At 41.2% G+C, this 12,007-nt stretch overlaps 1 protein-coding gene across 13 annotated transcripts in view; it reads right to left on the bottom strand.

Moving 5' to 3' along the window:
* The window catches only part of TENM2 (teneurin transmembrane protein 2), a 625,985-nt gene that overhangs the window by 51,316 nt on the left and 562,662 nt on the right, over nucleotides 1–12,007 (bottom strand). For all 13 annotated transcript variants that reach the window (XM_027643089.1, XM_027643088.1, XM_027643087.1 and 10 more), the window contains one exon: nucleotides 2,573–2,719. In XM_027643089.1, the coding sequence (XP_027498890.1) occupies nucleotides 2,573–2,719 (147 nt within the window). The remainder of the gene's footprint in view (nucleotides 1–2,572; nucleotides 2,720–12,007) is intronic.

Consider the following 12,007-nt stretch of genomic DNA (forward strand, 5'->3'; position numbering starts at 1 on the left):
CACAGTCACAATAACGTAAAGGTGCAGTTCAAAGCAGAGAGCACACATCCCTTCCAGCCTCTCCATTCCTGCACACTCCCCTACAAACACACAGGTCACAGGACACATTCCTGGCCAGGTGTGTGGTGATCCAGACACATAAAGAGCAGTACAGCTCAGGCAAAGGCAGAACTGCACTCTGAAATATTAAGCATTAAGTGATTAATGCTATATTTGAGTTTTGTTGTAGCCCTTGTGACAGTTTGATAAACTGATGGTGATGACAATGGCTCTGTCCTCACAGTGCCTATTGGAAAGGACCCCATGCTGTCTCAAAGAAGTCTGAAACTCAAAATATAATCAAGCAAGCTGCAACAGCAAAAATCACCAGGGCACGAGAGAGACTGCAGTGCCACAGCCTGTGGGTAACTCAGCCTGTGCCAAGTACAACACACAGGGTGGCAAAATCCAAGTGTCTTTGGTTTTCCAGGTATGCCTGGCAAGTGTGGGGAGGAACAGCAGCTGAACAGGTGTTGAACAGCACCTGAGCTCCCTCATACAAGCACTCTATAGAAACACAGTAAGGATGAGACTATAGGAGAGAAGGAATGACTGTTGAAATAAAGTGCTGAGCTCAGGGTCAAAAGACAAGAGGATTCATTTCTGCCTTTATCATAAAATCCCCATGTGAAAATGTGTGGGTCAAAGGGACTTCTCAGGTTATCTGGACCTTGGAACAAGCATAAATTTTCAATCTATTTACACTCACAAGAAGTGATGAGCTATAACCTCTCTAGTCTCTGGAAAAAAATGACTTCAACCTGCAAGCCTTGAGAACATCTGAAGAGTTCTCCCCTAAATCTTTCCAGCCTTCAGCCTCACCAATCTGTTTTCTTTCAGGTGCTTTACTAGGGTAAACCAGAAACCACGCACCTTGCATGGTAATGGAACATAGGATTTTGCATTAATTAGTAATACATAATATTAGATGTCTATTGTATGGTATAGTCTATGTATTCTTTGCCTTCAGTGAACTACTATTTGCCTTCTGTGAAACAAGTTTTAGAATTCTGCAATTTTACTTTAGGATGAACAGCTAAATGGTCTCATTGGTCATTTTTCCCCCTGTTTGCCTGTCTATTATACAAGTGCAGAATAATGTCCTGGATAGATAAATAAACCTCTTATTCCAGGATTTCTAATAATGTTTTCCAAAGTCATTCCTTGCTTTGAGGACATTGTAATGATACCTCCATTTTCAAATTGTCCTTTACAGTCTTCAAAGTCTGTAAAAACTGCAAATCTAAGCAGTTCACCTTTTAGTTTCTCCCACTGTATATTAGGACAAATTTAGTGGTTTTTTTTTTTATATTTAAATGCCAATAATGTAACTTGGCAGTTAGATTCTGCTCTTTACGATTCAGTTACAGCTATAAATCAAGTTCTAGTTCTCTGAAATTGAATCAGCTTTAGCACTTCTAAAATACTTCCATAAGCCCTGATCATGTGAAACCAAGGAACTAACAGAGGATTTTCATATTAAAACTAGTGGATGATACTCAGATGTGGTTAATATCATGTAATCAAAACCAAACCCCGCTGTTTCTCAGTTTGGGACTTACAAACAATTTCTAAACCCTGAAATCTTATATAAAATTAAAGCAGTCACCTTAATGACAATTTTACCCTAGAAGAAGCCATTCAAAGCAGCCAAATGTTTCTTTGCAGTTTTATGAAATACATTTATAAAACATTAAATGTTATAAAATATTTATTAAGCAGCAAACAACAGATGTGCTCTTTGGTTTAATCATTGGCCAAAGAAAAGTGAAGGAGTCTCAAGGATGAAAGTTGTGTCTGATGTTTGGTTTTTAACAGAGAGCAGGAGCACACGAAAAAGAATTTACGTGACTTAGTAAGGACATTGTATTGAAAGGTGCTTCAAATGAAGGAGCAAATTAAGCAACCTTGTTTAGATGGCACAACTTCTCAGATCTGCTTTGAGGACAGCATGGCCTAATACACCATGGAAGGCTCTACAAAACTTGATTAAAGCCATCTTTGGAGGGAAACACAGGATATATTCCATATTTAATAGGATAGGCCTGATAAAGAGGAGGGAAAATGGAAGAGGGATGTCAGACCATACCTCCCTGCTCAGCACACCTCGCTCAGCCCTTCTAAGTCTGGCACGTGAACTGTGCAGTGCGACAGCAAGTGCCAGGCACTGACAGGGGCTGGGCACAGCAGAGCACGCCCTTGGCACAGACAGGGCAGGACAAACACTGCTGAACACCCTGCCCTGTCAGCTGCTCTGCTGTGCACAGGCACAGGGAGCTCTTCTGCAGCCCAGGGGCACCAGGAGCCACAGTAAGCAGTGCTGATGGGCCAGGCCATGCTCCCCACCCATGGGGTGTGGGGTGGGACTGAGCCTCCCGCCCGTGGGTCCCCACGTCCCCCCCACGGCCACAGCTCCCTCCCTCTCCTCTGCTCCGAGAGAAATGTAACACCACCGCTGACAGCAGCGACTCCCGAAGCAGGTGCGTGCAACCCTCTGCTCTTTCGGGGCTGGGAATCCAAAGGCTTTGCTCACCTCCCTCGTTATCCTTGTTGTCGGCACAGGCGGTTTCCATGGCGACGCTGCATCCCGGCCCCCTCCAGCCGCTCTGGCAGACGCACTGCCAGCTGTTCTGGCCCAGCGTGCACCTCCCGTTGCCATTGCACAGGTCCGGGCAGCCATCTGGGAGGACAAACGCAGAAGGTGAGCCCAGGGCACACCCACCCCGCTGCAGTGTTACTGTGCAGACAAAAAGGTCCTGCTGCTGGGACAAACACTCTCGGCGAAGAAAGGGGACACCTCTGAGAAATGGAGATCTAGCTCGAGCCAAAGGGCAGGAGAATCCCTACCTGCTCTAATACATGCCTTAAAAATCCTGTGAAGGTTCAGACCTTGAGCTGACAGTCTGCTGACAGAAGATCTGTCTCCACATAGGGAGGGGGAACATCTTCTTCAACAAGCTCGTCAATGCTCAGAGGGCTTTTGCACTGTCAATTGAATCATTCTCCAGAGCGTCTCTAAACACAAGGTTTATATAAATAGTTTTGTCTCTAAACACAAAGTTTAAATAAATAGTTTTGAAAATATTTTCCTTCACTGACAGTGGTTTTAGGATACCTACTTATTTAACACTAAGTTTACTTATATTATGAATGTAACATTTCACACTTTCTGAAAAACACATTAGAGGAGATATCCCCCAAAAGATGTATGTTTTGAATTGATTATGGATATGACATGACTTATTGTATAGCAAGAGCCGAAATAGGAACAAAAATATTAATTAGCTAAGCTGCTAACAAATGTCCATAGGTGATAGAATACCTCAGCTGCTTTTTCATGGAACTAAATGAGTCTCAGGAGGCACTACTGGTATCTTACTTAATATTCATTATGAAGAAGGGTAAGAAAACCAAACTGCAGCCTTGGTAAATACAACTAAATCCATCAGTACCAATCCTCACAAGTACGTGTATTTGTCTGTGGAGGTGACAGAAGAGATTTAAGTGACCTGCAGCAGGTCTCTCACAGCACCTCTTCACAACTCTGAGCAGAAGACTGTGTGGCCATACTGACAATAGGTGTTGGATCTCAAACATTCACAAGCTCTCGTTTGAGTTGAAAGTAGAGTCTGATCCTGCCATCTCTACAACCACTGGAGAACATGGAATAAGGATCGCATTGCTGTCACTTTTGGACAGAAAATTTTACCTCAGAACAGCTCTCCACCAGCAGTGATGGGTCACTGTTGGCATCAGGACGTGCAGGGACCCACTGCAGCTCCCTCAGCTCTCACTGACTGGTTGGGTTAGTCCTTCACATTTGACACTGTGCCCCCAAGTTGTGACTATTAAGTATTCCACTCCTCCAGGCATTTTAAGAGCACAAAAGGACTAATGGGCACCCTACCAGACTGTGGATACTCTTCTCATCAATTGTGAGTGAGGAAGGTAGCAGCAAGAAACAGCCTGAAAACAAACATGTTTTCTTTGCCTGACAGCACCGCCTCAGATGTGTAGCACTGGAGAAAGACTAAGATGACAGGATGTCACCTTTGTGCCCCTTGGCCTCTGCAGGTAGCAGGGAACAGAAGAAATGGTCAAGCTACCACAGCTTTCCTGCTAGTGTTGAAAGGCTGAAGCCCTCCAAAAATCACTAATTTGGGCTGCTGTGTGTTTCTACAAACCTATTCAGAAAGCCACAGCTCTGAGTTTCTCTCTTCCTGCTCCTCCCGACTCCTTGGCTGTAACCAGGTGATGGCAGAGGGCAGTTCCTCTGACCCCACACTGGTTTTCAGACTTCTGCAGGAGTTTACCACTTATCACAACAGGTCCAAGTCTATTCAGTTCATGTTACACAGAAAACTATCAGATATAAACAAGTCCTGTAAATTGTATTTCAGTGTTGTTGCATATTAAAAAAAATAGTGCCCCTTTCAATTAAATTTACGGTTACTTTGCCATCACATATCTTAGCTGCAAGAAATTTCACTTACTTCTGCAGCACAGGTAATAGATTTTCAAGACATTTATTTTATCTCTTTCATTTTGTCAGGTTGTTTGAATGACCAAAATGATAGTGTTTGAGGGGAGGCATCACAGTGTAGGACCAATTATTTGTTTTAAAGGAAAAACAAACAGTAATTGTGAATATACACACACACGGTTGGTTTTACACAGAGGCACTGAAGAGAATTAAACCACTGAAGCAGTTTGCCTTGCAGCATATGAGCAAGATGAAAACATGAACAGTAGGGAGCTAGCAAAATCCCTGAAAAGTTTTAAGTGCAGCTGGGGATTAATGGACATGACTTTGCGTTTAGTGTAAGGAGAGGAGGCAGCACCACTGCTACAGACATGATGTTGCTAGGAAACACTATGCTACCTCTCTAGAGCTTATTTAACCACAGCCTTCCAAAGACACACTGTTTGAATAACATAAATATCAGAAGGAAGGGAATGAACAGCGGTAGACCATAATAATAAGATACAAGTACTTGGAGAATAATGTCTTCTTTTAAAGATCTATTAAATTAATGATGAATTAACTTCAAAACAGCTTTAAGTAATGGACAACTAACTAGGTATTTTGCATGGTTATGTCTCTATACATGCTTATGTGTATATATGGATTTCTGGTTTTGCCTCTCTTCAAGGAAGTATCTCTACAGCATTACAGTCTGCTAGACCAACTAGTCAACAGAGCTCCATTATGATCTAGTATTCACAAGTTTTCTTCTAAATAAAGTTTAAATTTAGGCATTGTGCTGACTATGTCTTTTAAAATTTTCCTCCATGTGTATGTGCACAAGGAGTAGTACTGGTGAGCATCCTCTGCACACACAGCATTTCCACGTGGCTCGTGGGCTTTGATGGCCTTCAAGGGATTTGGAGAGTTTCACTCTGCAGCCCACACTCAGCAGTGTGCTGGCTTATGAGTTCTCTGAGTAAGGCAGTCACAGAGGGAAGGGCTATCAACATCTTATCTTAAGTAACCCACGGTGGTATGAAGCTCTCAGTCACAGCTCAGAGAACGGCCCCTCGTGCTAAGCAGACAGGTTGCTATTCCTGCTGTGCAGAGCAATTCCCCTCATCTTTTCCATTACAGTATGCTTAATGGAAAATGTCAAGAAGCAAGGTTAAAAAAAGAAGAAAGTGCTTGTTTAAAGTGCTAGATTGACAACCTATTTATTCACAGAACAGGCAGAGTACAGGCAACAGCAGTTCAAGTGTCTCACGCTTTTGCAGCTGCTGCTAAAGGTGAAACACTAATGCAGCCTCCCTTCTCTCTCAGTCTCCAACTTGTCTGTGGGATTGGAAATTGGGACCTTCAGTACAGGTACATATGCAGTAATTAAAACAGCCAGAAAGATTTCAGTATGTTTTGCATAAGAGAGATCATCAGAGTCAGAATCATTATGAACAGCAAAAACTAGAATATGGACAGTGCTTGTTTCGAAGATGGGTAGTGCTGGATATACTTACAAGAGAATACTCACAGGTTTCATCTACAATGAAATTGTTCTGACACCAAATTAGAAGGTGATTAATTCATTTTTTAACTTGGCAAATTAATTTCCAGTGTCTTGGCAGGACATCAAAAATTCTAATCCAGTTTTGGATAAATTCTGCACGGAGTTCCTTTTCACTCCACTGATACTCACAAACTCCAGGTATACAAAGACACCTGTCCAGCTTCCCAGACATACATAGATTTTCCTTTGCATAAACTACTTTAAAATTGCAAAACAAATATTTTAGTTAAATTGAAATATAAAATCTGCCCAATTAATTTGTGGTTTCAGTCAGAATCATCAGAACTCCCACTTATGGTGGAGCAAATCATTCTGGAAAGAAAAGAAGGGAAAGGGCAACCAGGGATAGAGAAGTTAGAGAAATCTTGCACTTTTTAAAGTTTTCAAACTTTGAAGGAATAGGTAGCCTCTTAGTATAATTAAAAAAAAAAAAGAGAATAGGAGAGATAGAGGAAAAAAAGTAAAATCTAACTGGTATCTTGTAAGCACTTACAGAAATGGATGACTTTTTTAGCTTCTACTGTTTGTATATGGAAAAAGAAAAGTAAATCAAGAGGTTATGTCTTCTGACTCTTTCTGATCCTACACTGTCTATCAGCCATCTATCCTCCAAACTCCTTCAAACAGGATTTTCAAGCAGAAGGGGTTCCCAGTACCCCTCCCCATTTAGTGCACATGTGGTGCAGCAACACTCTGGAATAGGATATCTCCTGTTTATCCCTCTGCCTGACCTCCTTTCACACATCCTGATCCAAAGCCCCCTGACAGGCAGTGAAGCCTTTCCACTGACTTGAAGTGAGGCTGGACCAGGTGGTCCTGTGGGTGAAGAAGCCCTGCAGTAGAGTATGTTCTACAGCACAGTGTGTTCTCGCTCACAGGATACACACGAGTTTCAAGGGGATCATTTAAATTACAGTTAAATCCTCCTCGTCTCATTAGAGCTGTTAACTACAGAGCTGTAGCAAATAACAGTAGTCTGGGCTACGATGGTACCTGAAGAATATAGAGAAATGACATAAAAGCAGTAATGACAACAGCCTGTTTAATTTGGATTTTAGAGGATAATCACTGTTTTCATATTTTCTGTTCATTCCTTCAGTGAGGTGCTGGTATGCCTACAGCTATCTAGCAAATAATAAATGAGGTACATAGAACAAGGTACCTAGCAACATTGAAAATAAAATTATGCTTTTTATTTGCTATTGTTATTTTTAAATCCTTCAATCCCAAAGCCTGCAGGGCTTAGTTAAAGCCAAAGAAAGGGCATACAAATAAAAATGACACATAGTGTTATGATAAGCACACACAAGTTATTTTCTGCAGAGCAACACTTCAACTAAAATAAACTCAACCCCCAAAGCAAGTAACTAAACACATGTCAATGCAATACAATATTTGTTGAGTGAGAGGTGAAGCCCCTTTGAGTGAGTTTGGACAGTTCCAGAACAGGCTGGAGCCATGCAGGGGCACTATCCCAGGTCTTTGAAGCAGGATAGTGACACTGATTGACAAATTGTTAAGAATTAACCCAGCTTTTCAGTGTAACACAAAGGCCATTGTCACCACAGCAGTTCTGCTTGGTTTCCAGAGAGGACTCACACAGAGTAGGAGCTTCTCCGTGGCACTGAAGAGTTTGTTACCAACATGCTCTGACTGGCTTTCTTGCCTCTTTTTTCCTCTCATTCCTTCTTATTTTTCTGGAGAAAACTTTTTTTTTTAAAAACTACCCAACACCTTAAATATTTTTTTTTTTAAGCCAGATATCAAACAAAGGAATGTATAGAATAAATATCTATTTGCAGATGTGTTGGGCAGATGAATACATGCCTGAGTTGGCCCAGCTACAATTTTATTTATTGAACAGGCTGGAAAAAAAGGAAAGACCAAAAATTAAGTTTCAAGGACCCTGAAATCCTCCACTCTAGTACCTCTTGTGCAGACAAACAATTACGAATTTTAAGTAAGATTCCTTTAATTGCCTGGGACATGTATGTCATAACAGAATTTCCCTCTAAATTCTATCTATGCAATTTCAGTCTTTCACAAATAAAGACAGGAACTCAGGGAACATCCAACTTTCCAAACAAAACAGAGAAATATGAGAAAAACATGTGTGATGTTTTAGAAGAAGAGAAGTAAAGCTCCCACAAAGGGGAACTGCTGGTATCAAAAAGGAAGTTTCAAGAAAAGTCACTTGCATCTTTTTGAAGAAAAAGAACAATAAAAAGATAAAGACACACACACACACACAGAGAGAGAAAAGGAGAGGAAAGCTCATGTTGCAATATAGGTCCCTAACATCTGAGACTGAAAAAAACCCCAGGGCTGTCAGAGCATCATGCCTTGTTAACAAGGGATTGCTCCCAGCTGAACATTCCATTTTATCCAACTTCATTTTAAGCGACTCAAGCAGATGGGCTCCTGAGACTTTCTTGACGGGGAGACACCCTCGAGGTCTCTCTCTTGTGCACAACCAACAGAGTTTTTTCTGTCACCTGCTTTTGGTGTGACCCACCCTCTCCAAGCTGCCAACAGCTGGGCAGGGAAAAGAGGGGCCAGTTTGTGTTGCACTGTCCTGAGATTTGAGGAAAGCAAACAGATCAATGATCAAAAAATCCATGTCTGCTCAGAAGGTTGAGTCTACACACAGAATTCCAGCTGAGCCCCGAATTTGGACTACCTGTGTATATAAAAGACAGTTCCAAGAAGGAAGGGAGGCTGTGTTATGGGAAATTCAGTCACAAGACTGAGAAGCCTCTGCAATGCCAAGTGCTCTGCGGCAGCCAGAGGCCAGATCCAGTCCTGCAAATGTGGGATGTCCACGATATCCAAACCACACACAGCCCCCTCATCACCCACAGAGTGTGGGCAGGGCCAGGGTGGTCCTGCCAGGCAGTGTCCTGCCTGCACCCTGATATTGCCAACGTGAACATGAGGACACATCACATCCTGCACGCAAACCAAGGCTCTGCACCGTGGCTTCATCGTGGCCAGGTGACAACAGTTTGGGTTGTGCACCAGCATAGGCACAGTAGTTACATGGAACATAGGTAAGGACACTGCTGCAGCAGAGCTACATAATTCCTTCTACAGGCCAAGGAGATTATTTGCCGAAATTCTGAGCAAGAGCTAAAATCTGACCCCAGCAGCACATTTCAGTTACACAGTGTATTTTTCTCAAACAAGACTCACATTCAACTCCTATTCATATACCCAATAAAAAGACATATAAAAGATGCAGTAAAATTTGTATTTAAGATAGCCGAGTCTTTCAAATTAATCTTACTGTAACAAAATCCATTTAGAATATAATTCCAGGTGAAATTACATTCATAAAACCACTACCACAACCATAATCTTTTACTGTATTAATGTTTCTGATATTGCACACAAGCACTGGTATCATCCTTTGTAATATGTAATATCTTTTTTGAGAAAGAAGCCTTCTCAAGTTGGATTTATCTCTAAAATAACGTCTATATAAATAGTTTTGTGGCAGTGGAATGATGAAGTGACCTATCTGACAGGATGTGTAAATTCAGTCAATTGAAGGGCAACAAGCAAAACACTGACTTCATATTTAAAAGTATATATAACCTAACTACAGTGTAGTAACTAAAATCCCTACATTAATCACAGTGTTATGGCAAGCGGTTTCAGTCATTCTTTCATAAAAATTAGGATTCACACCATAATTGCACCTCAGCTTTTTCTCTCTGAATGCCCCGATGGGTCAGCAGAGGAGGCTCCACTGTCACTGCCCAGCTTTTCTCAGGACACAGATGCCACCCAGCATTTCTTCTGCTTCAAATTCTAAAGGGAAGGCAGCATCAGCAGATTTACCGCTCAGGGAATGTTTTTAAGCAATGCTATTTGTTGCAAGCAAGTTTCAGAGCAGAGGCAGGGGAGGTGAACACCAAGCCAGGTTAAATCAGCCATTTCCTGCTAAGCTGAATGTACAAATACTTTGAGTATAAGCACACCAGTGTAATCCTTTAGGACTGAGGTAGACAGAAAACTATCCTGCAAACAGGGTCCACACTGGCAAAATTCAGCCAAATTCAACAGAATTACACAGATTTCAGTCAGCTAATGTACAACCTCATGTCAGATTGGCTGTAGCTGGACACTTTATATCATACTTAAAATTAATGTAAGTGGTTGTTCTTCAGAAAACACAGGTTTTCTCTGGTTTCTATGTGTTAGCTGACTACCAAGCATGGGGAAAACCCCTGGATCATAAACTGCTGCTGGAGGCTTTACAGCCCTTCCTGCCTGCTGGAAGGATCATGGATAACTAGGGCTTCACTAGGGCTTCTCCTGCCTGAAGTCAGTGAATCTCTTGGAAATGGACTCCTCTTTTCATCAGGCTGGGATGAGCCTGATCATTCCCCAAAGAAAGAATCAGCACTTGGATGTATCCATCCTAGCCAAATATCACCAGCATCAAATTTTCCATTTCCAAACATTTTTATAGAGTCCTGCTAAAACTAAACTAATATTCCAGACCTAATGCAATTTAGGTTTTTTTGGGGGAAGACATTCTCAATTCAGTTATTAGCTCCAAAATACTTCTTTTTAACTTCACAAACCCTCCACTTATGGCATACAGGAGGAATGAACTCCTTTACTCCTTAAATGACAACTTCCACATATATAGAAAAATAAAAATCACTTATTATCCACTTTAGCTCCAAATACAAATTGCATTCCTCTGACCATAACTACTTTAACATACCAAAAGCTTTACAAAACAGAGGAGTTTAAGTCAATCAAAATGCCCAGTAAGCTTAGTCAGCATTTACAGGGACCAAACAGAACTGTTCCCCTTATGTCAGTGCTACTTAATAGTGGTTTATACCAGTATTTCTAATTTGATTTGAATTCAGGGATGTGAGGGAATGGGATGTGAACACACAAGTAGGGAACTGCAGTGAGAAAAAGCAGATATTACACACTACTTATGTTGCTCAATATGCTAAAGAAGATGCATAGGAAGGGCACTGAGTGGTAACAGCCTGTCCAGTGGGTAATAAGGAGGATTGCAGGGAATCTGCCAAAAAACTATGAGCCTAAGTCTGATGTCTGACCTCATAACAACCCTGCTTTGAGGAAGAGGCTGGACCAGATGACCTCCTGACATCCCATCCAAACTGAATTATCTATGATCCCTTTGGTTTTAGAGCCTTATAATTCATAATTCTCAGGGCAGGGAATCCCAGTTTTCTCAGGCATTATTAAAATATAATTACTTGCTATTCATTAGATATTAATGCCTGCATAGAATTTATAATTTAGCAATTAACTTTCAGGTATGCAAATGCAGATCCTATGTAAGAGCACAGGTTATCTCTAACAGCAGAATAAATATGAGCCTTAACATAAGTAGACAGTTTCCTCTATTACTGTGTAGCAGATTAGTATGTTCTGTCCCTTAAATTTGGTACAGGACTTTGGAATCCCTTCAGGACTATATAGACATGTGCATTATATTTTGCAGCTGATCTTCTTAAAGTATTAATCACATCGATTCCATGGCTGCACACTGTATGGTTTCAGACTTCAGAGTTCAAACATTCCAGCTGTCCCAAAGGAAAATCCCAAACAAAAAAACAGAAAGTTTTTTAAGAAGCATTGTGGGATAGTTTGGAATGAAAAATAGTAACACACACTAAATGCTTCTCATACTCCTTCTGGCCTGCAGTAATCCTAAATATTCATGACAGTAAAATATTATTAGAAGTGACCAGAAATAATGGATATTTGAATAGTAAAATAAATATATCTCACATGTTTGTTAAGGCTAGAATTTCTGGAGCTTAAATATGTACAAGCGTGAAGTATGAAATAATGCCCACGACCTGGGAGCAGTATTCTGCCACAGAGGCAATATATGGAAAACAAATTAAAATAGATAAGCAATGCATTCTGAGTTA

Source organism: Corapipo altera, unplaced genomic scaffold (genome assembly GCF_003945725.1).
Source record: "Corapipo altera isolate COAL_440 unplaced genomic scaffold, ASM394572v1 75, whole genome shotgun sequence".
Classification (NCBI taxonomy): Eukaryota; Metazoa; Chordata; class Aves; order Passeriformes; family Pipridae; genus Corapipo; species Corapipo altera.